This window comes from Notechis scutatus, chromosome 2 (assembly GCF_049901735.1).
Source record: "Notechis scutatus isolate UNSWTSFEM ecotype Mainland chromosome 2, rNotScu1.2, whole genome shotgun sequence".
Taxonomy (NCBI): Eukaryota; Metazoa; Chordata; class Lepidosauria; order Squamata; family Elapidae; genus Notechis; species Notechis scutatus.
The window spans coordinates 7447776-7473215 of record NC_142010.1 but is presented as its reverse complement, the minus strand read 5'-3'; the positions used below and the strand labels follow the sequence as shown (position 1 = coordinate 7473215).

The 25440-nt window shown below is 41.9% G+C and overlaps 6 protein-coding genes across 13 annotated transcripts in view; 5 read left to right on the top strand and 1 right to left on the bottom strand.

Annotated features, from left to right (window-relative positions):
• Positions 1–25440, bottom strand: part of LOC113431412 (uncharacterized) — a 170464-nt gene that overhangs the window by 88859 nt on the left and 56165 nt on the right. The window lies entirely within an intron of this gene.
• LOC113426492 (uncharacterized) overlaps positions 1–25440 on the top strand; it is an 807865-nt gene that overhangs the window by 755532 nt on the left and 26893 nt on the right. For 2 of the 3 annotated variants that reach the window (XM_087953084.1, XM_087953080.1), the window contains exon 1: positions 588–715. The exons of the other annotated variant lie outside the window; for it this stretch is intronic. The gene's annotated coding sequence lies outside the window, so the exon portion shown is untranslated. Of the gene's footprint in view, positions 1–587; positions 716–25440 lie in introns of those variants that run through there. 3 annotated transcript variants of the gene reach the window in all.
• Positions 614–13186, top strand: LOC148131676 (uncharacterized). Of its 3 annotated transcripts, XM_087953252.1 has the most exons (5): positions 642–715; positions 3908–4119; positions 5251–6987; positions 9485–9930; positions 12232–13186. In XM_087953252.1, the coding sequence occupies exon 3, from the start codon at positions 5716–5718 to the stop codon at positions 6946–6948; it is 1233 nt and encodes a 410-aa protein (XP_087809378.1). In that variant the 5' UTR covers positions 642–715; positions 3908–4119; positions 5251–5715; the 3' UTR covers positions 6949–6987; positions 9485–9930; positions 12232–13186. The 3 variants fall into 3 exon arrangements, with proteins under 3 accessions (XP_087809380.1, XP_087809378.1, XP_087809379.1); XM_087953253.1 differs by lacking the exons at positions 9485–9930; positions 12232–13186 and adding an exon at positions 8160–9453 and having other exon boundaries at positions 5251–8080; XM_087953254.1 differs by lacking the exons at positions 3908–4119; positions 9485–9930; positions 12232–13186 and adding an exon at positions 8160–9453 and having other exon boundaries at positions 614–715; positions 5251–8080.
• On the top strand, positions 630–25440 carry LOC148131675 (uncharacterized). Of its 4 annotated transcripts, none has more exons than XM_087953241.1 (2): positions 630–715; positions 18840–25440. In XM_087953241.1, exon 2 carries the CDS (start codon positions 20011–20013, stop codon positions 21301–21303), a length of 1293 nt encoding a protein of 430 aa, XP_087809367.1. In that variant the 5' UTR covers positions 630–715; positions 18840–20010; the 3' UTR covers positions 21304–25440. The 4 variants fall into 4 exon arrangements, with proteins under 4 accessions (XP_087809367.1, XP_087809366.1, XP_087809369.1 ...); XM_087953240.1 differs by lacking the exon at positions 630–715 and adding an exon at positions 14494–14565; XM_087953243.1 differs by lacking the exon at positions 630–715 and adding an exon at positions 14517–14570.
• LOC113431375 (uncharacterized) overlaps positions 648–25440 on the top strand; it is a 161216-nt gene continuing 136423 nt past the window's right edge. The window contains exon 1 of the mRNA XM_087953072.1: positions 648–715. The gene's annotated coding sequence lies outside the window, so the exon portion shown is untranslated. The remainder of the gene's footprint in view (positions 716–25440) is intronic.
• Positions 653–25440, top strand: part of LOC113428439 (uncharacterized) — a 196611-nt gene continuing 171823 nt past the window's right edge. Inside the window, exon 1 of the mRNA XM_087953155.1 lies at positions 653–715. The gene's annotated coding sequence lies outside the window, so the exon portion shown is untranslated. The remainder of the gene's footprint in view (positions 716–25440) is intronic.

Sequence of the window (25440 nt, the reverse complement as noted above, 5' to 3'; positions counted from 1 at the left end):
CCCTGGTCCTTCTCTTTACTAAACTAGCCATGCCCAGTTCCTGTCACCTAATCTTCGTAAGCTAAGTAGCCTCATATTTCACTATTTCACTTTGCTCAGTTGCAATGATCGGTTGCTGGAAGTCAAAAACGACTTGATAGCATTTAAACACTGAAAACATCTTGCAAACACCTTAAGTACTAGAGACTGGAGAGGCGTGTTTTTCTTTTTCTTTTTTTCTTTAAAAAATATTTTTATTAAGTTTCTTTTGTTACATCGTAAAACATGGTATCAACAACGTTCTTGGCATCTATACAGGTTCCTGGTTTAAATATCATAATATATTATATTACATTTGTCTTCTACTAAATAATAGCTTTAACTATGATTACTATTCTTATATCTTTATAAAATTGACAAAATTTTGTTTTACTTTCTTAAGGGTTGTTTCAATTAGAATTTTTGTCTCACTTCTTAGGAGAAGCGTGTTTTTCTGCCTCCTATCTGGAGATGGCGATGGCGATCAGGTAGACAACATCCGTGCCTGAAAAGTGCACAATACAAAACTTTATTATACATAATAAAAGAGTTAAAACCATCGAGTACCATATTGCTAGGAAGGATGGGAAGAGAGGAAAAGCGCAGAGGAACTTCCTCTTCCAGATGACTCATGGGAGGAAGGTGGTGTGCAGAGCGGCTTCTGTGCTCTTCCCAGGATCGAAGCAGCAGCTGGCAGGTGAGTTGGGGGCAGCAGGTGGGATTAGAGTCCGGGAGCAAGTCGGGCTGTTTGGTTCCCTCCACGGCCTGGAAGCAGAGAAGCAACTGGGGTGAAGCATGTCACATCCACAATGTCTAAAGGCAAGCTATTCTATTGGTTAATTGTCCTCACTGTTAGGAAGTTTCTCCTGAATTCCAGGTTGCTTCTCTCCTTGATTAGTTTCCATCCATTGTTTCTTGTCCTGCCCTCTGGTGCTTTGGAAAATAAATTGATCCCCTCTTCTTCCTGGCAGACTCTCAAGTACTGGAATACTGCTATCATGTCACCCCTAATTTTTCTTTTCTCTAGACTAGCCAAACCAAAATCCTTCAACCATTCTCCATATGTTTTCATCTCCAGGCTTTTAATCATCTTGCCTTCTTTGCACTTTTTCCAAAGTCTCAGCTTCTTCTTTGTAATGTGGTGATTAAAACTGGATGTAGTATTCCAGGTATGGTCTTACCAAGGCTTTATAAAGTGGTACTAATACATCACGTGATTTTGATTCTATGTCTCTGTTTCTATAACCAAGGATTGTATCAGCTTTTTTGGCTGCTGCTGCACACTGCTGACTCATGTTTAAGTGATCGTCCACCAAGACTCCAAGGTCCCTCTCACAGTTACTGTTTTGGAGCCAGGTTTCGCCTAATCTGTACTTGTGCCATTAGTTTTTTTTCGGCCCAGGTGTAAAAGTTTGCTTTTTTCCACATTCTATTTCATTTTGTTGGATAGGGCCTATTTTTCAAGTCTGTGAAGATCTTTTTGGATCCTGAGCTTGTCTTCTGGGGTATTTGGCTATTCCTGCCAGTTGATGAGTTCTTCTATACCCTCATCTAAGTCATTTATGAAGATATTGAAAGTACTGGGATTAAGACAGAGCCTTGTGATATCTCATTGCTTACCTCCCTCCATGTGGATGTAGTGCCATTAAGGACTATTTGTTGAGTATATGGTTTGTGAGCCAGTTACAAATCCATCTGCTGGTAATGCGATCTATTCCATATTTTTCTTGCTTACCAAGAAGTAGCTTGTGATCTACATTGTCAAATGCGTTGCTGAAGTCTAAATCCAAAGCATTTTGCTGGTCTACTACTTTAGTCACTTTGTCAAAGAATGAAATAAGATTGGTTTGGCATGATCTGTTTTTAACAAATCTGTGCTGGCCACTAGTTATGATTTTATTTGTTTCTAGATGTTCACAGGTCTGTTTTTTTATTATTTTTTTCAGTATCTTCCAAGGTTGTTAGGTCGATGTTAGGCTGATTGGTCTGTAGTTACCTGGGTCTATTTTTCCCCCCTTTTTGAAGATGGGAACCATATCAGTTCTTTTCCAATCCTCTGGTGGTTCCCCAGTGCTCCAAGATTATTTAAACATATGATACAATGGTTATGAGATAACACCTGTCTGCTCTTTCAGAACTCTGGGATATAATCCCTCAGGTCCCAGTGATTTATATTCATCAAGGTCAGACATTACCATTTTCTTGTTTATTTTAATTTTAATTTTTAAGTCTGTCTTTTACATATAGATATGATGAATATATATAAATAATATATAAATATTTTTAAAAAAAGAAAGTGTAGGTGAGAAATCGATTGTTTGAATTTTGGCCTGATTCATTTTACTCAAACATTTCCCAGGATTAAACTTGTAGGTGGGGAGAAAAGGAAAATGTAAAATGGCTAACTACTAGTTTCTGGTTATCAGCAGAAGCTTCTGGATATTTCCTTTTCCAGAAGTTGTGGAATTCCTCAAAAAGGAATTTTGGGTGGAGCTTTTTTGTATGTTGATTATGTAATTCCCACACATGGAGTTTCAGTCTTCTATGTTGGTTTTGCCCAGATTTTGAGCCCCCAAATTCCCCAGCCAGCATAAAAGTAATCCTCAAGATACAACTATTATGGGCCTTGCAATTACGGTTGCATATTGCAAAGACTGTTAAGTGAGACGGCTTTCCTTAACTACCCGAATCTCCTGCTGTCCCTGAGGCAGCCATTAATCGAATGAGCGAGTTGCTAAGCAGAGTACTGGCTACCTCAGGACTGAGGAAAACTCTTGGAGGCCTAGAGCAGGGCCAGGCTTGCCTGCCACAGGCATCCCTTGGGCTCCCCCACCTTCCAAGACACCCTTTTCTGGGAATATCTGGACAGCTAATGTCCTGGGTTGGCATGACAACTGTCCTCATATGGACTATTCTTAATGGATTTTGCTTTGTTAGCGGTTTCTTAGTTAATATTTGATCAGGGGCTTCTCGGGTTATACAGAAGAGAAATATACAGAAGAGAAATATGTCAATACTTTTGCTTTTTTCTTTACAGGAATAATTTTCACTTCTCACAATCCGACCTTTTCTATTTTATCCTTTATTCTGTAAACCTCCATCTTAATCCTGCGACATAATTCTCACCTCTCGTTGGCTGAATCATTTTCCTTTTAGCCCTAGTGTCTTTGGCTTAGTTACTTGATAGCAGTATTACAGCTGTTACCACATAGAGGCAAACATTGCATACAAATTACATGAATACATGATATAAATCCTATAACAATAATAGCAATTATGTATAACAATAGGTCCTTTAGCCAGGCAAAATTTGGTAGCCATGAGGTCAATAGAACCCACAACCTCTTAAAGGTCGACTCATCAGTATGTGTTAAGTGTGTAGTGATGTTATGCAAAAGATAAGGTTTGACGGTGCACTCTTCAATTCAGTATATGGTAAAAGTAGCCCTTCTTCCAGGATTCTAAAATTTTTAGAGGATGGTGAATAATTTCAATAAAGTTCAGCACATTGATTATACAGAAACTCCATTCTACTTGATACATCCCTATGGTTTATACCTACATCATATGTACGATTATACCTTGGGTATTTAACCTAACGGTATCCCATCACTCAAGGTGGATCTAATACAGATTCCAGCTCCCAATGTAGCTTCAATCAGTTTCAGTGGTGTCTGTACCTGGGAATACTTACTCTCATGTCCAGTATGTAAACATAGCTGCTGCCATTTTATAGGATAATGAGGCAATGCATCAAAAGTTTCCATTCCTACCTTCACATATTGCATGGCTTCCCACAAGGCAACTACCACCACCACTGTGAGCTTCATATTTCTAGTGTACTGGGCCCACCCTACCTGGCGTAATTGTGTTTGTTTATTTTTCTTAGATTTTAAAACTTCCAGCTGGTCGTTAGGGACTTACATCCACCTTCCAAACTATCTCCCTACTCAAGATGATCAACAACACTATACAAATGTTTATTACCCCCCAGCCAAATGAGAAACCCAATCGTCCACTTTTTCCATAAACTAAGTGTATTTTTTTTTCAACGTTAAACGAAGGGGTTCGATGTGTCCCGTTTCGCTGTCCATCCAGAAGGTGAGTCCACTGGTCCCTCGACTTTAGAATAGTGTGTTCAACCTATTTGTCAGAAATTATTTGTCAGAAATGGTGTAGGGTCTCCCGCTTGTGCCTATAAAGTCCCTTCCAACTCTGATTATCTGTTATCTATAACCTTTCTCTCTGGACTTCACGGCCAACTCAGTGGTCACCAGCACCTGGTATGGCCCTTTCCAGACAGGTTGTAATTTCTCCTTTTTCTCCTCTTTAAGTTCATTAACTGGTCCTTTTACACATGTGTAGTGGGTCCACCATTTGTTGTTTGTCCAGACTGCTGTTTCAGTGGTCAGCAGGACGTGGCAAAGTTTTTCTTCATATCAGCCTTTTATTAGGACCCAATCACCAGGCTGGAACTATGGACAGCAAATTTGAAAAGTAGGGTTTAAGCTAGTAGTCCTTTAGACCTTAAAAGAGAAAAACACTGGGACAGTCCTTGTATATATTTTCTAAGGAAGACATCTTTAAACTCCATCCCAGGCATTCCCATAATCCCAGGATAAGGTAAGCCAAACATCATTTCATATGGTGAAATACCTTCCTTTCTAGGGCTCGTTCTAATCTGCAAAAGAGCTAAAGGCAAACATTTTATCCAGGGTACCTGGAGTTCCAGTATTAATTTTTTACTGAATTTTTTAGGGTTACAATTTTCACTTCTCACAATTTCATCAATTAAAGCCCCCACATCTCTAAATTTAGCTCAGAAGGTTTGACTATAACCATTTTGGCATATATTATCAGCTTTGAAAGACATAGATTTTCTCCATGAATACAGGTGTAGGTAGGGAATATCTGTATTTCTCTCTGTAGGGATATGTCTGCAATTAAATAATCTATCCCCAGCATTTCAAGTTATAATTGATGATAGTCCTTTGTGTTGCTAAGAATTTGTGATTGACCCAATTAAACAACTGAATTTGATTGAATGCATATTTGAACATCAATACTACCTCAGTAGTCTTCCATGTGTCAAATGAATTATAAACAAGGTAAGTAAGAGTTTATTCTAGTATTGGGGCATGTTTGCTTTTTCATTGTAATTTTTTCTTTTTTCACATCATCTCTAAACATTTTATAAACAATTAATGTTACACTTTTCTTTGAATCTTACAGACAAAGAAGATGGCAAGAAGAGCACTCGGGACAACTGCAAATAACAAGCAATGTTGAAAAGGGAATTAAATCAAGCCAGAAATCAAAATAGTTTCCATTTCATTCAGAAAACCATACAATTCTCCTCCTCCTCCAGAAGTTGTTAGACAAAATTAAAAAAGATTTCAAGCCAGAATAAGCAGATTATGTACAACTCAAGGATATATTACATGAAATGTCAAAGGGGATTATTTTAATTCAGCATTTCTGGAAGTCAGTTGGAGGAAAAGTTGAATCGTAAAGCTATGTGGAGCAGACAGTAATATAGGCCTCTCCCTGTGAGGAAGAAAATGGCTTGAATGAAAGCACCGCTAAACAAGGCATTGTCAAAATTCCAGTCTGGTGATACATCAGTGGATTGACTCCAAGGAGATACTGTATGAGTGTCTAGATATTGGGAAAAACTTCATTAGAAATTTTCATCTCATGAGACACCAAAGAATTCACACAGGAGAGAAACCCTTTGAATGTCCTATCCATGTGGAAAGTTTCAATCAGAATTCCAACATGATGATACACCAGAGGACTCACACAGGAGAGAAACCATTTGAATGTCCTATCTGTGAGAAAAGTTTTAGTGACAATTCCAACCTGGTGAAACACCAGAGGACTCACACAGGAGAGAAACCCTTTGAATGTCCTGATTGTGGGAAATATTTCAGACAAAATTCCCATCTGGTAATACACCAGAGGACTCATACAGGAGAGAAACCCTTTGAATGTCCTGACTGTGGAAAAAGTTTCAGTCAAAATTCCCATCTGATGATACACCAGAGGACTCACACAAGAGAGAAACCCTTTGAATGTCGTATCTGTGGGAAAACTTTTGGTTATAATTCTAGCCTGGTTCGACACGAGAGTATTCACACAGGAGAGAAACCCTTTGAATGTCCTATCTATGTGGAAAGTTTCAATCAGAATTCCAACATGGTGATATGCCAGAGGACTCATACAGGAGAGAAACTCTTTGAATGTCCTATTTGTGGGAAAAGTTTTAGAGATAATTACAACCTTTTGAAACACCAGAGGACTCACACAGGAGAAAAACCCTTTGAATGTCCTGATTGTGGGAAATGTTTCGGACAAAATTCCTATCTGGTAATACACCAGAGGACTCATACAGGAGAGAAACGCTTTGAATGTCTTATCTGTGAAAAAAGTTTTAGTGACAATTCCAACCTGGTGAAACACCAGAGGACTCACACAGGAGAAAGACCCTTTGAATGTCCTGATTGTGGGAAATATTTCAGACAAAATTTCCATCTGGTAATACACCAGAGGACTCATACAGGAGAGAAACCTTGTGAATGTCCTGATTGTGGGAAATGTTTCATTACAAATTCCAGCCTCAAGAGACACCAGAGGACTCACACAGGAGAGAAACCCTTTGAATGTCCTGACTGTGGGAAAAGTTTCAGTGAGAATTCCAGCCTGGTGATACACCAGAGGACTCACACAGGAGAGAAACCCTTTGAATGTCCTATCTGTGGGAAAAGTTTTAGTGGTAATTCCAACCTGGTGAAACACCAGAGGACTCACACAGGAGAGAAACCCTTTGAATGTCCTGACTGTGGAAAAGGTTTCAGTCAAAATTACCATCTTATGAGACACCAGAGTGTTCACACCATGGAGAAATATTTGAAATGTCCAGACTGTTGACGTTATTTTAAGCATAAATCATCCCTTATTGCACACAAGGTAATCCATATGCGGAAAAATAGATGAGTTTAGAGAACACTTGAATTTCATTTGTTATCTCCCATTGAAAGTGTAGGTGAGAAATTGATTGTTTGAATTGTGTTTGAAAATGGAAGCATTTGTTCACCCAAATCTAGTAAATCTTGAAAAAGATTAACATATAAAGATACTTTGAATGTGGAAGGGGAACTAGAAACTAAACAAGAACTACAGAAACAGGGTGTTTATCGTGGTGGCCACATATACAAATGCAATCAAAATATGAGAAAGATGTTAAGATATATGACTTTTAAAAGAACAATTGGCAAAAACTCTGGGAAAGAAACTATAAATTGACGATGGCAACTACGTATGAGGAAAATCTGTATAAAAAGTTCTATAGGTGGCACTTACCACAAGCCAGGCTAGCAAAAATGTTTAAAAATATGCCCACCAAATGTTGGAATTTAATCAAATATTGGGCACATATCATCACATATGGTGGATGTGTTCAAAGGCAAAAGTTTTTTGGATGAAAGTGCATACATGGTTAGAAAAAATGTTAAGGCAGCATATAAATTATAAGCCAGAACTATTTTTGTTAGGCATAATACCAGAAAAATATGAGAGAGGGAATGTATATTTAATATTACATGTCTTGACAGCAGCAAAAATTGTATTTGCACAAAACTGGAAAAATGAGAAACAGCTATAGAAAAAGATATAATTAAAATATTAGATCGTGCAGAAATTGGTAGACTAACACTGAAGATAAAAGAAAAAGAAGAAACATAATATTTTTGAATTTGGGACTTGCTTTATCAATGGTTGGATAATAGAGGTAGAAATTAGGAACTTAAAAATATTACTATATGTAAGCAAACCGAGACAGTATGCTGTTCATTAAGCATTTACTGTATGTAAAGAGAAAATATATAAGTAAATTTAAAAAAAACTGTAGGTGATAAATCAATTGTTTGAATTTTGGTCTGATTCATTTTACTCAAACATTTCTTAGGAGTAAACTAGTTGGAGAGAAAAGGGAAATGGAAAATGGGTAACTACTAGCTTCAGGTTATCAGCAGAAGCTTTTGGATATTTCTTAAACTTGTAGGTGGGGAGAAAAGGAAAATGTAAAATGGCTAACTACTAGTTTCTGGTTATCAGCTTCTGGATATTTCCTTTTCCAGAAGTAGTGGAATTCCTCAAAAAGGAATTTTGGGTGGAGCTTCTTTGTATGTTGATTATGTAATTCCCACATGTGGAGTTTCAGTCTTCTATCTTGGTTTCGCCCAGATTTTGAGCCCCCAAATTCCCCAGCCAACATAAAAGTAATCCTCAAGATACAACAATTATGGGTCTTGCAATTACGGTTGCATATTGCAAAGACTGTTAAGTGAGACGGCTTTCCTTAACTACCCGAATCCCTTGCTGTCCCCGAGGCAGCCTTTAATTGAATGTGTGAGTTGCTTAGCAGAGTACTGGTTACCACAGGAGTGGGGAAAACTCTTAGAGGCCTAGAGCAGGGTCAGGCTTGCCTGCCACAGGCATTCCTGGGGCTCCCCCACCCTCGAAGACACCCTATGTTCTGTTTCCCACCCCTGCCCCTTCCTTCAGCTCCCCAGAGGCCCCCCCCCCAGGATTTTCCCCATTCCTGCTGGGTCTCTGCTGTCCTCAGGCCTGACTGCCACCCCACCAGGCCTCATACCCTCCTCCTCCTCCTCCTCCTCCTCTTCACCTTTGGAAGATCTCTGATCCTCATGTTGGGGAGGGAGGGAAGGACATGCATCCTTGGGCCTCATGACTGTGTCCTGGAAGCAGCCACCATTTTTAGTGGGCCCTGGATTCGTCCCTGGGTCATGCGGTGGACTTGGGGAAATGGCTGCCATTTTGTCACACTGTCCACATTGATAATGCAGAAGAGGGACGAACCTCTCTGTTTTGCTATCTTAAGATGAGGAAAAATATACAATAGAAAATGTCTCATTTTTCAAAATGCATTATGTTAGAATTTTCAGAAGCATTTGGCATGTAAAAAATGGGTATTGTGAAGTGTTGCTATGAACATTAGGGCAAGGCAAGAGTTGCAAGACGCTCAGAGTTGCCTCAAACTGAGATGGGAACCAATTAAGTTTAATAATAAATGAATTTAATAATAATGTTATGTAAAGTTCATTTCCCAACTCTATCAGTGATGAGGACTTCACACATACAATGGGTTTCTAATGCACTGCAATTGTTAACTTGTAATCCCTCTTTTGTGCATTCTGTGTCTCTATGACCAATCTGTCTTCCTCACCTTCCCTTCCCTTATTATAAATTTAGAATTTCAGTTTCAGTCATACATCAGTCCATGCACACTGTGACTCTGATGATGTGAGCTGCAATTAGTTTTCTGCCTCTTAATGTATTTGTTGCATTGCTATCTGCTCCAATCCTATATTCTATGAAAGAATGATATTTCATTAAAAAATTAGAATGGCTAAACTGGATCTGTTTTTATTGGCATTCTTTTCAGATTCAGATATGTTTTTCTCCATCGCTGCCAGTCTGAGAGAAGGAAGTTAGGATGTTTCAAACTGGACACCTAAGCTACAGTTTCCCTTTTAATGTTACAACCTCTAAAGCAGCCATTGGGTGTACCATCACAGAGGATCTATCTGACTTGAAGAGCTGAAGACAGATTAACAGAGTTGGAAGGGACCTTGTAGCGGTGCTGGGATGCAAATACTGTTGCCACCGGTTCGGTGGGCATGGCTTGTTGGGCGCATTTTGCACGCGTGCACACACTTTGCCAAACACTCACTTTGCGCAGGCGCAGAAGCGTTTGTGCAGGCACAGAGACGTTCTAACTCACCTCCTGCAAGCCTGCACGGTCCTGGTCGCTTCCGCAGCTGCCGCACGGCACTCTTCTGTGCCGCGCAAAGCAGCTGTGCTTCAAATTCAGCTGATAAAAGTGAGTATGTGAGCCCGGGCGGGCAGGTGGGCCCAACAGCAGAGTGGCGGAGAGATCTGGTTCGGACTTAGCTGTTCATCGCTTCTACCAGCTCTCCAGAACCAGGTCGAACTGGCCAAATACCACCACTGCCTTGTAGGTCATCTAGTCCAACCCCACCACTCAAGCAAGAGACCCTACATCATTTCTGACAAATGACAGTCCTATCTCTTCTTGAAATCCTTCAGTGATGAAACTCCCACAACTTCCAAAGGCAAGCTGTTCCATTGGCCAATCGTTCCCACTGTCAGAAAATTTCTCCTTATTTCCAGGTTGAATCTCCTTGTCCAGTTTTCATCCATTATTCCTTGTCTGGCCTACAAGCGCTTTGGAAAATAGCTGGACCGCTTCCTCTTTGTGGCAGCCCCTCAAATATTTGAAGACTGCTTTCATGTCTTCGCTGGTCTATTATATTCAGTCCTTGGACCAGGCAGGGAACTTTAAAACATAACATGGTCCTTCTCTTCACTAGACTAGCCATGCCCAGTTCCTGTAACCGGTCTGCATATGTTATAATCTCCAGTCCCCTAATCATCCTGGTTGCTCTTCTCTGCACTTTTTCTAGAGTCTCTGGTTGTCCACTAAGACTACAAGATCTCTTTCACAATAACTGCTATTGAGCCTGGTTTCATCCAGTCTATATGTGTAGTTTTTCTTGCCTAAGAATTTATTTTTCTCCACACTGAATTTTATTTTGTTAGATAGGACCCAGTGTTCAAGTCTGTCAAGATTCATCTGGATCTTGAGCCTATCTTTTAGGGTGTTTAGCTATTCCTGCCAGCTTAGTATATCTGCAAATTTGGTAAGTTCCCCTTCTATTCCCTCATCTTCGGTACATAGTTTATGAAAATATTGAAGAGTACTGTGACCCTGTTGCTTACTTCCCTCCATGTAGACGTAGACCCATTAAGGATTATTTGTTGGGTACAATTTGTTAGCCAGTTACGAATCCACCTGGTGGTGATGCGATCTATCCCACTTTTTTCTAGTTACCAAGAAGTAGGTTGTGGTCTACTTTGTCGAGTGCCTTGCTGAACTCTATTATGTCCCCAGTATTTCGCTGCTCTACTAATTCAGTCACTATGCTGAAGAATGAAATGAGATTGATTTGGCATTATCTGTTTTTAACAAACACATGCTGACTTCTACTTTACTTGTTTTTAGATATTGGCAGACCTGTTTTGTTTTTTTTAATCTTTTCCAGTATTTTCCAGAGTATTGATGTTAGGCTGATTGGTCTGTAGTTTTCTGGGTCTGTTTTTTCCCCTTTTTGAAGATGGGAACCACATGAGCTCTTTTCCAGGCCTCTGACAGTTCCTCGGTGTTCCAGGATTTTTGAAAGATGTGGTACAGTGATTCTGCCAGCTCCTTTAGAACTCTGGGATGTAATCCATCAGGTCTTGATGATTTTTATTCATCAAGATCAGACAGATGTTCTCTTACTATTTTACTTCCCTGATGACTCTTTGAATTATGAATCCAATTCAACAGACATTGTGAAAGTTGATGTCCCCATGATGGAGAAGACACAAAATGTTTCAAAAAAGCCACCAATAATTAATAGTACTGCTTTACACTATGCTAGTGAGACCATGCTTAGAATATTGCATAGTTCTGGTCACCACAGTACAAAAAAGATGTTTTAGATTATCGAAAAAGTGCAAAGAAAAGCAACTAAGGTGATAAAGGGTCTGGATACTAAACCGTATGACGATCAGTTGAGGGAGCTAGGATAACAAGGCTATTGCCTCGTTTAGCAACCATTTAAGATTATGATGATAGATAAAAAACAGTTTGGCAAACAATCTTTGCATTTACAACCATCAATTGTCCCTCGATCCTGTGATAGCCATTAGCATGCTTCCCAACAAGCTTAAGATAAAGCTCATGTAGAAGACAGAAATAAAATCAAAGGTAGCAGTCATTTGATGACTCACTTAATGTCCATGTTGATGCACTTAATGACCAGAAGGGAAGTGAGGTGAAAAGCCTGTTGCAATAAAGTGGTTTGCCAGAATTGCCAGTCACGGTTGTGGTCACTAAGCGAGGACTCCCCACATTCATTCACCACCACCCTGCAGGCTTCTCCTTCCTGCAGTTGATGGGGAGGAGACCAATGTGCAGTAAGGAGTCTCTCTGGATGGCTTTCCAATTAGAGAGCTGGTGGGCTGCATGGGGAAGGTGCTGTTGCTGGACTAGGAGTGGGGACACCCAAATTGCAGTCCCTCCTCAGCCATGAAAGGTCCCTCAGGCCAAGCCCCACTTGGTAGACCAGACCAAGAAATCAAGTCCATAGGAAAATTCTAACATTTTTTTTTACATTTGAGAGTGAAGATAATAAAATCTGTATTGTGCCTTCCTTCCCACCCCCCACAACTTATTATGCTCTTGTGAATTACAGAGGTGTTTGTCTAAGGCTGTTTGTAAAATTATTTTGTTTTGTACATTATTTTAAACATTTTAGGTTTACGCATGTGGTTGGAAAAAATGACAAAGAAACATATAGACTTGAAACCAGAGATTTTTTTATTGGGAATTTTACCTGATACATACAGTAAAGATTTAAAATATTTGATTGTAAATGTATTAACAGCGGCTAGGATTGTATTTGCTAAAAACTGGAAAAATGAGAAAATACCATTACAGGAAGAAATTATTAAGAAAATATTGGAATGTGCTGAAATGAGTAGATTGACATTTGAAATTAGAGAACAAGAAGATAAACAATTTTATAAAATTTGGGACCTTTTCTATCAATGGTTAGATAATAAAATATAATAATAGAATACTTAGAATTTTAGAAAATAATGAATATATAAAGATGTATTTCTTCTTTTGTTATATCTATAAAATGTTTCTAGGATAGATTTGGGGATGGTTATATGAATTGTTATAAAATAAACTAAGTAAATTATAGTTATCTCGTAAAGTATCAATGAACAAAATTATAGTCAAATGACTGATTAATAGTGATACTAGGGTATTCAATTTCTGATTGATGAGTTATTATGCAATGTAACTGTAATTGAGACTATGATATGAAATGGATGCACAAAAAAATTGTAAACCAACCAACACACTGTTTGTACATTTATGAAAGAAAGTTTTTATGTTTTTATGTTTTGTTTGTTTTTGTTTGTCTTTAAAAACCAATAAAACTTGTTTTAAAAAAACATTTTAGGTTGAAAAAGGTATGCATTTCAAATAAAGACTAGGGCAACCTTTCATATACAGTATTTTTGCATATACTTTTACAACCCTTTGAAAAATCACTTTGGGGAGTTTATGTTTCTCTTGTCATATATAGGCAGTCCCCCCCTCTTTCTAAGCCTCCTTTTTCTAGCCTCTGCTCCGTATGTTCTCTCCAGCTTTGTCCTAATGGAGACTCCTCTGCAAGACAATTTACAGAAGCACATGGCATTTAGCATTTGACAGACTTAAAATTTCTTCCTTCAGCCATAAAATAGACACTGGGCATGGTTGGATGCAGTCTGGCCTGCATGAATGAAGCTTGCTCCCTTGGGGTCTCTGGCCTGTTGGTGTTCCCACATCCTAAATCCTTGGGAGCCACAGGAAATTACTCATAACAGTTTAGGATATAGAGATGTAATCATCTCTTAGGTAAAAGTTCCCCTTGCACATATGTGCTTGTTGTTTTCGGCTCTAGGGGGCGGGGCTCATCTGTTACAAAACCAAAGAACCAGCGCTGTCCGAAGATATCTCCATGGTTATGTGGCCAGCATGACTAAACACCGAAGGCACACAGAACGCTATTAGCTTCCCACTAAAGTGGTCCCTATGCTTTCAAACTGCTAGGTTGGCAGAAGCTGGGACAAGTAATGGGAGCTCACTACATTACGTGGAAAACGTAGTTACCGAACCGATAGGAACACCGGTTGAATCCCACCCCTGACCTAATGGAGACTTCCATGTAGGCCAATTTACTGAAGCACATAGCATTTAGCGAATAGAAAATTTCCATCCTACAGGAATGAAGCTTCATGCTGGGTGCTTTGGGGTGCAGCTCTGGCCAGCAGGAGTGAAGTTGGCTCCCTTATTAGAGTGTCTACCTGATGCTATTCCCATGCCCTAATCCTTGGGAGCCAGAGGAAATCAGTCATAAAGTTTTGGGATGTAGAGAGGTTTTGATCACTTTGAGTCAGTTACCCCTAAGAAAACTGATTGCATAATTCTGTAAAACCTTCATGAACTTTTAGGGCTCAGCACGAAGCTAATCTTCGTGAGCTAAGTAGCCTCACATTTCACTATTTCACTTGGTTCAGTTGCAATGGTCGGTTGCTGGAAGTCAAAATTGACTCGATATCATTTAATCAGTGAAAACATTTTGCAAACGCCTTACGTAGTAGAGACGGGACAAGCGTGTTTTTCTGCCACTTATCTGGAGATGGCGATCAGGTAGGTAGACAACGTTTGTGCCTGAAAAGTGCACAATACAGAATAAAGGAGGTAAAACCATCGAGTACCATATTGCTAGAAAGGATAGTATGAGAGGAGAAGCGCAGAGGAACTTCCTCTTCCGGATGACTCATGGGAGGAAGGTGGTCGGCCGAGTGTCTTCCCAGGATCGAAGCAGCAGCTGGCGGGTGAGGTGGGGGCATCAGGTGGGAGGGGAGTCCGGGAGCGAGTCGGGCTGTTCGGTTCCCTCCACGGCCTGGAAGCAGAGAAGCAAATGGGCTGAAGCAGGTCGGCTGCAGGTTCCTTCCCTCCCCAGATCGGAGCCCGCTGGGGCTGCAGGCTGTGAAACTGGTGGCTGCAATTTTCTGCTGGGGGAAGATTTAAAAACCTCTTTCAGCGAAGGTGGATCCTTTGGGAATGGCTCCCCTCCAGAGGTTGTGGGGGCTCCGTCACTGGAGCATTGTGACAGGGTTGGAAGGAACCTGGCAGGTCTTCTGTTCCTCCGCCCTGCTCAAGCAGGAGACCCAGTACTAGTTCAGACAAATGTCTGTCCTGTGTGTTTAAAAGCCACCAGTGATGGAGCCCCCATGGGAACCTCTGAAGGCAAACCCTCCCACTGGTTAATTGTTCTCAGTGTCAGGAAATTTCTCCCTAGTTCTAGGCTGCTTCTCTCCTTCATTAGTTTCCATCCACTGCTTCTTATGTTGCCTTCTGCTGCGTTGCAAAATAAGTTGACTCCCTTCTTCTTGATCCCTCAAGTATTGGAAGACTGCTATCATATCACCCCTAGTTCTTTCTTTCACTAGACTAGACATACCCAATTCCTGCAACCCTTCTATATACAGTTTAGCCTCCAGCCCCTCTCATCATCCTTGCTGCTCTTCACTTTTTTCTTCTTCTTAATATTGTGGCAATCAAAACTGGTTGCAGTATTCCAAGTGGGATCTTACCAAACCATTATAAATTGGTACTTATATTTCATGTGATCTTGATTCTAGCCCTCTGTTAAGGCAGTCTAGGATTGCATTAGCTTTTTTGGCCACTGCATCACATTGCTGGTTCATATTTAGGTGTTTGTCCTCTAGGACAGTGGTCCCCAACCTTTTTTGTGCCAGGGACCAGTTTCAAGCACAAACACTTTTTCAAGGGGAGAATCTGAGTTTGGTGGTTTGCTTGCAGACGTTTCATTACCTGACTAGGTAACATCTGATGTTGTTACCTAGTCGGGTAATAAAACGTCTGCCAGCAAACCACCAAGTTCAAGGAGCGCCCGGCCCTGCCTCCCTCAGCCCCATCCCTCAGGTGTCTCCCTCCCTCCCTCAGGTGCCTGCCCTCGTTCCTCTCTCAGTCGCTCTCGCTGCTCCACCAGCCCAGAAGAAACTGCTTCAAAGAAGCGGGGGTGGCTTTTCCTGTTGCCGCAGTGCCTCCAAGCGCCCGTTTCCCCCACCTCCCCCCACCCGCCCGCCGCGTTCAATCCACAGTGCTCCGCTCTGCCTGCCTGCCTGCCTGCCTGCCTTCTTCGCTTCGGAGCACTGTGGATTGAACTGCACGTGGGCGGCGGGTGGGGTAAAACGGGCGCTTCAGAGGAGCTGCGGCGGACAGGAAAGCCACCCCCCCTGCTTCTTTGAAGCAGTTTCTTCCTGGGCTGGAGGAGCAGAGAGCGACTGAGAGAGGAACAGGCGGGGGAAACCGAGGCGGGAGGAAACCGGCGCTTGAGCCAGAGAGCAGGACAGACTTGGTTGCTTCCTCCCTCCCCTTCTTTTTCATTTGTGTCCTTGATCCCCATCCAGCAGCATTCACCGGCGAAGAAAGACGCCATTTTTTTTTAAAAATTTTGCGGACCGGTACAGAGTGCTCCACGGACCGGGACCGTCCCCCCTGCCCGGTGGTTGAGGACCCCTGCTCTAGGACTTCAAGATCCATCTCACAGTTACTGCTATTGAGCTAGGTTGTGCCTATTCTGTACCTTGCCATTTGGTTTTCCTTGGCTAAGTGTAAAACCGATCTTTTTTCTCCATTGAATTTTCATTTTGTTGGATTAGGGCCCAGCGTTCAAATCTTTCGAGATTCTTCTGTATCTTGAATTTGTCTTTTGGGGTGTTGGCTATTCCTGCCAGCTGAGTGTCATTTCCAAATTTGATGAATTCCCCTTCTATTCACTCATTGTTTATGAAGATACTGAAGAATACTGGGCCTAAGATAGAGCCTTTGGATACCCCACTGCTATCCCACATTTTCTTCATTTACCAAGAAGTAAATTGTAGTCTACTTTATCAAATGCCTTACTGAAATTCAAGTGTCCACAGCATTTTGCTGGTCTACTAATTTAGTCACTTTCTCAAAGAATGAAATAAGATTTGTTTGGCATGATCTTTTTTCAACAAACCCATGTTGGCTTCTGATTATACATTTGCTTGATTCTAGGCGTTTGTTGCTTGGTTATCTTTTTCAGGATCTTCTCAGGCGTTGATGTCAGTCTCGTTGGTTTGTGGTTTTGTGAATACATCCCCCCTTTTTTTGAAGATAGGAACTGCATCAGATTTCTGAATCAAGTCGTTTAATGATTGGGCTGCTTAGTAACACAGATATCAGTTCTAATTGCAGTAGGTTAAGTGGGGACTAGTTGAGGATTTGCTGCTGAGGATTTCCTATGACTATCATTGAGTGTTGTACGTTATGATTCTTGATTCTTAACGAATGTACCTTTTCTTTATGTATACTGAGAGTATTTACACCAAGACAAATTCTTTGTGTGTCCAATCACACTTGGCCAATAAAGTATTCTATTCTAAAAGTGGTGCTTCAAATCTTGCAGAGGCGTTTGGCAACATTTTATCAGTTAAAGCCCCCAGATCTCTAAATTTAGCTCAGAAGGTTTGACTGTAACCATTTTGGGACATATTGTCAACTTTGAAAGACATAGATTTTCTCCATGAATACACGTGTAGGTGGGTATATCTGTATTTCCCTCTGTAGGGATATGTCTGTCATTATATAATCTATCCCAGCACTTCAATATATAATTGATACTTCTTTGCATTGCTAAGAACTTGTGATTGACCCAACTAAACAACTGAATTTGATTGAATGGTTATTTGAATATGGATCTCAGTAGTTTTCCATGTGTCAAATGAATCATAAATAACGTAAGAGACTTTTCTACCATGTTTCCAGAAAATAAGACCCTGTCTTATATTTTTTTGGGGGGCTTGAAAATAAACACTCAGGCTTATTTTGGGGGAGGTCTTATTTTTTTTTAAGCACTACCACTGGCCCCACCCTCTCCATCACACTGTCTGCTTTCCCATGGCTGCAACATGCCAAGACCTCACATGTCTCAGCCTTCTTGGCACAGTGCAAATATCTTTAATTCTGAGTGTGGAGTGAGAGGTGGGGGGAGGGGAGAAGACAGGCGATCTTGACATGCGGTATAGCTGCCTGTCTCACGGGAGGCTCACGGAAGGCTTGCGTGGCAGCAACAGCAGCAGGAAGAGGCATGAGGTAGGCAGGCAATCCAGACACCCTATGCTGGTGCTTGTTCGGCACAGTCACAGTCAAGCTGAGAGATGGTGGGGCAGCGCATTGGGATCGCCTCTGTCTCCCCCATGTTTCTGCCTTTGCCTACTGCTGGTGCCACCACGCAAGCCTCCTGTGAGTCTCCCATGAGGAAAAAGAAGGAAAAAGCAAAGCAGCTGGCTGCGGAGCTGCTGGCTTTGGGAAGCAGTCCAACAAGGGGAAGTGCCGCACCCAGAAAGAGACAGGCGAAAGTCATGCTGCCAACTGCGTGTGGGTTGTTCCATCGTCCCTCAGCTGTGGAACCCAGCGAGGACAGAGCCGTGTGTGGCACCCAGGAAACCTTTCCCACCTCCCGTCTGGTTAATGCATAGCTCCACGCCTTTGTTCTCACTCCCCTCTCTCTGCAGAGCCCTTGCCGCCCTCCCACCTGACCCTCCGCTACACAAACACACACACACACACCTTTACACTTAGTGAAAAGTGAAGAGACATGCACAGGAGTCAAGAGGCTTTATCTTCTCCCACCATTCCGTGATATGCTGCAACACTGTGATTGGAACAGGCCTTCCCCCGCTTCTACAAAGGGGGCACAACACATGTCTCCATGCTTGGAATTAGTAGTTGTTGCACTGCCCCAAGGGGCCGGCAGGTTTAAGCTGCAGCTGGACACCGTCTTCCTCTCCCCCCCCTCTCCCCGTGTGCTCGCCATCTCTCATGCTGGCAACACCCATACTCCCAGGCTTATTTTTGGGATAGGGCTTATATTGGGCCCACTCCAAAAATCAAGCTCGGGCTTATTTTCGGGGTGGATCTTATTTTTGGTAAAACATGGTAGCATTGGGGCATGTTTGCTTTTTCATTGTAATATATACTTTTTTCTTTTTTTTACATCATCTCTAACCATTTTATAAACAATTAAGGTTACATTTTTCTTTGAATCTTACAGACAAAGAGGATGACAATAAGAGCACCTGGGACAATTTTAAATAGCAAGCAACATTGAAAAAGGAAGAAGATCAAGCTAGAAATCAAAATATTTTCCATTTCCTTCACAATAACACACAATTCTCATCCTCCTCAAACAACTGTTAGACAAAAGAGATAAAATCAAGAAAGATTTCAAGCTTGAATAAGCAGATTATGCACAACTCAAGGATACATTACATGAAGTCAAGGGAAATTACTTTTCATTCAGCAAAAGAGCGAAATATCTGGAAGTCAGTGGGGAAGAAACTGTCAATCGTAAAGCCACATTAGAGCAGACAGGAATGCAGGCCACAACCTGTGAGGAAGAAAACAGCTTGAATGAAAACATCACTAAACAAAGCATTGTCCATATTTTTGACCTCAAGAATATCAGCTGTGGAAAAGCTCCATAGATTTGCCTAATGTGGGAAAAGCACAGATTGCAAATCACAGCTGATTATGCAAAAGAGGAGCCAGACAGGAAAAAAGCTATACAAATTATCTCAATTTAGCAAAAACTGGTCAAAACACCTCTTTTGTGGTTCATGGAAGCAACCACACAAGAGGAAAGCCATAAATGTGCTCCCAATGTGGTAAATGCTTTAGTGAGCATGGCAACATGGTGATACATCAGAGGACTCACAGCAGGGAGAAAATGTATCACTGTGCAGATTGTGTAAAAGTTTCATTAGAAGTTCCCAAGTCATGAGACACTTAAAGGACACACACACAAAAAAACAACAACATTTGAATATCCTTTCTGTGGGAAAAGTTTCAGTGAGAATGCCAGCCTGGTGAAGCACCTGAGGACTCACACAGGAGTGTGAAACCCTTTGAATGTCCTGAGCGGAAAAAGTTTCAGTCTCAATTCCAGTCTAGTGATGCATCAGTGGGTTGACTCCAGAGAGAAACTGTATGAGTGTCTAGATTGTGGGAAAAAGTTTCAATCAGAATTCTAGCCTCATGATACACAAGAGAACTTGCATAGGAGAAAAATTATTTGAATGTCCTGATTGTGGGAAAACTTTCAGTTGCAATTCCAATTTGGTGATATACCAGAGGAGTCTCAAACGAGAAAAACCCTTTCAATGTCCTGACGGAGAACTTCCAGTCAAAATTCCAGCCTGGTAATACATCAGAGGATTAACTCCATGGAAAAACCTTATAAATGTCAAGATTGTGGGAAAGGTTTTATTACAAATTCCCGCTTTATTATACACCAGAGGACTCACACCGGAGAGAAACCCTTTGAATGTCCTGTCTGTGGGAAAAGTTTCAGTCAGAATGCCAACCTTGTGAGTCACCAGAGAACTCACACAGGAGAGAAACACTTTGAATGTCTTATCTGTGGGAAAAGTTTCAGTCGGAATTCCTACCTGGTAATACACCAGAGGACTCACACAGGAGACAAAATGTTTGAATGTCCTCTCTGTGGAAAAGGCTTTGGTCAGAATTCCCACCTCATGAGACACCAGAGTACTCACACAGGAGAGAAACCCTTTGAATGTCCTGACTGCAGAAAAGGCTTTAGTCAGAATTCTGACCTCATCAGACACCAGAGAACACACACAGGGGAGAAACCCATTGAATGTCCTATCTGTGGGAAAAGTTTCAGTCAGAATTCCTACCTGACAATACACCAGAGGACTCACACCGGAGAGAAACCCTTTGAATGTCCTATCTGTGGGAAAAGTTTCATTGAGAATTCCAGCCTGGTAATACACCAGAGGACTCACACAGGAGAGAAACCGTTTGAATGTCCTGATTGTGGGAAAAGTTTCAGTCAGAATTCCCACCTCATGAAACATCAGAGGAGTCACACAGGAGAGAAGCCGTTTGAATGTCCAGACTGTGGAAAAGGTTTTAGTCAGAATTCCTACCTGATAATACACCAGAGGACTCACACCGGAGAGAAACCCTTTGAATGTCCTGACTGTGGGAAATGTTTCATTACAAATACCCACCTCATGAAACACCAGAGGACTCACACAGGAGAAAAACCCTTTGAATGTCCTATATGTGGGAAAAGTTTCAGTCAGAATGCCAACCTTGTGAGTCACCAGAGAATTCACACAGGAGAGAAACCCTTTGAATGTCCTGACTGTGGAAAAGGTTTTAGTGAGAACTCTCACCGCATGAGACACCAGAGGACACACACAGGAGAGAAACCCTTTGAATGTCCTGATTGTGGGAAATGTTTCAGTCAGAATTCCTACCTGGTGATACACCAGAGGACTCATACAGGAGAGAAACCCTTTGAATGTCCTGATTGTGGTAAAAGTTTCAGTCGGAATTCCTACCTGTTAACACACCAGAATACCCACACCATGGGGAAACCTTTCAAATGTCCAGTCTGTGATCTTTACTTCAAGCATAAATCATCCCTTAGTGCACACAAGGAAATCCACATGAGACAAAAGTTGAAGAGTTTAGAGAAGGATTGAATTTCATTTGTGATCTCACATTCAAAAGTGTAGATGAGAAATTGACTGAATTCTGGCTTGATTCTTTGTATTCAAACTTTTCTCAGGATTAAAATTATAGGTGGAGAGAAAAAGAAAGTGGAAAATGGCTAACTGCCCTTTTCTGGTGGAATTCCTCAAAAAGGAATTTTGGATGGTGCTATTGTATTGTAGGAAATTAGCACCCATCCCTCTCCTAGAAAAATGAAATATCCTAGGAAATATTAAAAAGGCAGAATATTTCTCCTAAAAGAGAAGTAGAAACGCAAAAGCAGAAACTCACCTCAGAAGCAGAAGCTCACCACCACCTTTGTTAATGGGCAGACTATTAAGGCCTAGGCCAGAGTATTCTACATAACAAAGGCCTCTGCCGATCTCTCCACTGGCCTAGGAAGATTGCATCAACCAGCACTCAGGTGAAGCCATGTGGTCCAGACAAAGCCTACAAAGTTAGCTAAGACCCCCACCCCTGGGAGTCTGATAGCCAATGGGATACATTTCTTACACAGGACCAGGAAACACTAAGGTGTTATATACCTTAACACAGGGTATATAACTAAGGATAAACCATCTTTCCAAACAGCCTCCATGTTTCCAGTGTCTTTTTCTCCACTTGGAACTGAAGCCAGGAGGATAATTCTTGCAACAATTTGGCACCCCAGATGGGACTCCAAGCTAACCTAACCAATGGACCAGGCCAGGTAAGATTCCCTTGCTGGCAAGCAGACCCATTGAGTCTGTGAGTGAGTTTTCCTGGACCTTGACCATTTGGAAAAAAGGTTTTAAAGGGGTTTTGAGTGTTGAGCTCAAAGGCTATTTGGAAGGAAGGTGAGTACCTCTAAATTCTAAATTTAAGTATGGGAAATGTGTGTATGCCTGCATGTGTGTGAGTGAGAGGGCCCTTCTCATAAACACAACTGGATCTTCCTTCCTCTGTGCATTTCCTAACCGCAGAAAGATCAATAGTCTGGAGAGCATGCGGGGTTTGCCAGAGCACAGGACCATTTGTTAGAGAAGGAGAAAGCCAAGCAGGTTATTATTGGAGGGAGGGAACAATTTTTTTTTTGTCCAGTGTTATCACAAAAGCAAACCTTAGGATTTTACGTAATTGTGAATTTAGGTAATTAGGAAGTTGTGAAGTAAGAGGAGTGCCACTACTTGCCTGCTGAAGAGGAGCAAGTCCTCCTGGACTTGAACTCTTCCAAATCTGAGAACCTGAGCCGGAAGGGGAGTGCCAGTACTTGTCTGCGGAGGGCAGAAAGTTCTCCCAGACTGTCTTTTTTGGGGATAGTAAGTCCTCACAGATTGTTTTCCCCCCAGTCTGAAAACTGGCCGGAGAGTTCCCTTGGAGGGGAGTGCACATACTTTGTAAAGGGAACCAAAGTCTCTCCCAGACACCTTTTCGTCTGCAAACTGATCCCTTCAGATATGAATTTTAAATTGTTAAAAGAGTTGGAAGCACTGAAAGGAAAAGAAAATGTCTTCACGTAGTTTACTCTGGCCAACTAGACTGGATGAAGCAGAGAGTTCAGTTTTTTTTCCTCTCTGTGGTTTTAAGAAAAACCCAAGGCGAATACTTTTAAGTTCATTTACAAAAAAAGTTTCATCCTTGCATTTACTGTGTGTTTAAATGATTTTACCTTTTCATTTTTCTTGAAGCATGTGAATCCAGTTTTTTTCCCTTTCTCATCTGTTGTGTCTCCATTTTGTTGAAACTGATTTATCTGTTTAGTAACTGCAATACTGATGAGTTATTTTTCTTCCTCCTCAAACCATGCCTGCAAGCTATCTATATACACACCCCATCTCTAATCCCTGCTAATCCCATGGGGGAGGGGGCATCCCCCCTCAGGCAATTCCCTCACTTAAGTGATAGCAGAAAAGAGAACTCCAAACCCTGAAGCCCTGACAGTGACTCACAAATGATGCTGCCCAGTTACCCAGTAAAGCAGGATATGTTGCACTGGTGGTCTCATGAGTAGAAGTCCCAGGGCTCATTGTGTGTAATTTTAAAAACACTAAATAGCCTGAATTGCACACTGGCTAACCTCAATTTGGCCTCACAAACCCTGGATGCTAAGAGCTAGGGCAGGTTTAGTAACCATAACCTTGGAAATGGGCAGCCTGTAATTTAAAGGCAAACCGTGGCTGTGGAGAATGAAGGGGCTTGTGCTTACAACCTGACTGTAAGCTCACAAAGTACATCAAACATCTGAAAATTAATTGGCATGAAAAATTGGATACTGTAAAAAAAAATCAAGAACTTTTCCCAGGCTGCTAGACCTTCATGGTTGAAAGCTTTTGGGAACCACTGAAGGGATCCTTTTCTGTTGCCTCTTTATCAATGCCTCCCCCCTTTGCATCAGAAAAATTAAAAGCACCCAGCAGGTCTCCCTGATCTGATCACCTTTTAATCTTTTCTCAAAACATGTGTTTTAGGGGAAAAAACCAGGGATTGTAGGAAGTTATCACCCACCCCTCTCCTAGGAAAATGAAATATCCAAGGAAATATTAAAAAGGCAGAATATTTCCCCTAAAAGAGAAGCAGAAACTCAGAAGCAGAAACTCACCTCAGAAGCAGAAGCTCACCTCTGCCTTTGTCAATGGGTGGGCCATTAAGACCTGGGCCAGAGTATTCTACATAACAAAGGCCTCTGCCCCTCTCACCACCTGGCCTGGGAAGATTGCATCAGCCAGCACTCAGGTGAAGCCATGTGGTCCAGACAAAGCCTACAAAGTTAGCTAAGATCCCCACCCCTGGGAGTCTGCAGCCAATGGGATACATTTCTTACACAGGAACAGGAAACACTAAACAGCCTCCATGCCTTAGGTAGAGATGGAACAACATAGTTTTCAGCTTTATGTCACTAAATGGTGCACTAGAGATAAGCAACGGCCACCATAGATGATGGTAGAATAGAGTACAGCAAAGTGTTGGTAAAGATTTTAACAGTAAATTCCTAGAAAGGATTTGGAGGAGAGAACAACAGCAGGAGACTTTCCCCTTTCTGGCTCTCCGCTGAGAGGGGGGATGCAGGGAGGGAGGCTCTCCTGGTCTTCCCAGGGTAGAAGCAGCAGCTAAAAACAGCTGACTATGCCCAGCAGGATCCACACTGGAGAAAAACCATATCAGCAAAAGCTTTGGTCAGAAGAGCTCCCTGGTTGTTCATGGAAGGAGCCACACCAGAGAGGTCCCACTCGCCATCCTCAGGCTGGTGCTTTCGGCTTCGTACCAGTGCAAGCAGTGTGTGATCGGAGCTGCCATCACCACCGCCAATCCCCCTCATCAGACCCAGGCCCAAGCCCATCCTATAAACGAAGGACAACCACCATCCAGAAACCAGACCATGGCTGCTTCGCCAGCTGTCACACACCCCAACCCCAAAACCAAACAAGCTGACACAGCCAAGAACACAGACCCAGACCCCAAACTCGAAGCCAGACTAGAACCCAGAATGCTATATCACGGCCACCTGCTCAGGATATCACATCAGAAAACTCAGGAAATTACACCACAAGAACTCAAGAAGTTGCAACACAGCAAATGAGCCAGGATATCACAGCACAAGACCAAGGATACCACAGCAATAAATCTCACAAGGTCATCACACAACCCATTACCAAGCCGTTACAACATAGGAGGCTAATGAAAAAGAGATCAAAACACAAACGACCCAGGATATTGCAACGCAGGACCCAGGATACCACAACAAAAGAACTTGCAATCCCATCACACAGCCTATTACCCAAGCTGTTAAAACATGAGAGGATAATGGAAAAAAGATCACTACAAAACAAATGATCCAGGAGATTACAGCACATGATCCAGGATATCTCCACAACAAAACTCACAAGGCTATCACACAGCCCATTATACCAACATCAACTCCATCAACCAATCAAGAGGCAGCAGCACAGCCAACCAGCCCAGCACACCAGCCCCCACCACCAGTATTTATAGAGAGACGGCAGCTCCGATCACACACTGCTTGCACTGGCATGAAGCTGAAAGCACCAGCCTGAGGATGGTGAGTGGGACCTCGCTGAAATGTTGCCAAGATACTCTTAATCTTATACGGGAAAAGACCCGAACACACCTAGACCTACATATATACATAT

Bases quoted from the DNA above. Each gene is read 5' to 3' on its own strand.
- LOC148131675 (XM_087953241.1), top strand. From the start codon at position 20,011: ATGGAAAAACCTTATAAATGTCAAGATTGTGGGAAAGGTTTTATTACA.
- LOC148131676 (XM_087953252.1), top strand. From the start codon at position 5,716: ATGAGACACCAAAGAATTCACACAGGAGAGAAACCCTTTGAATGTCCT.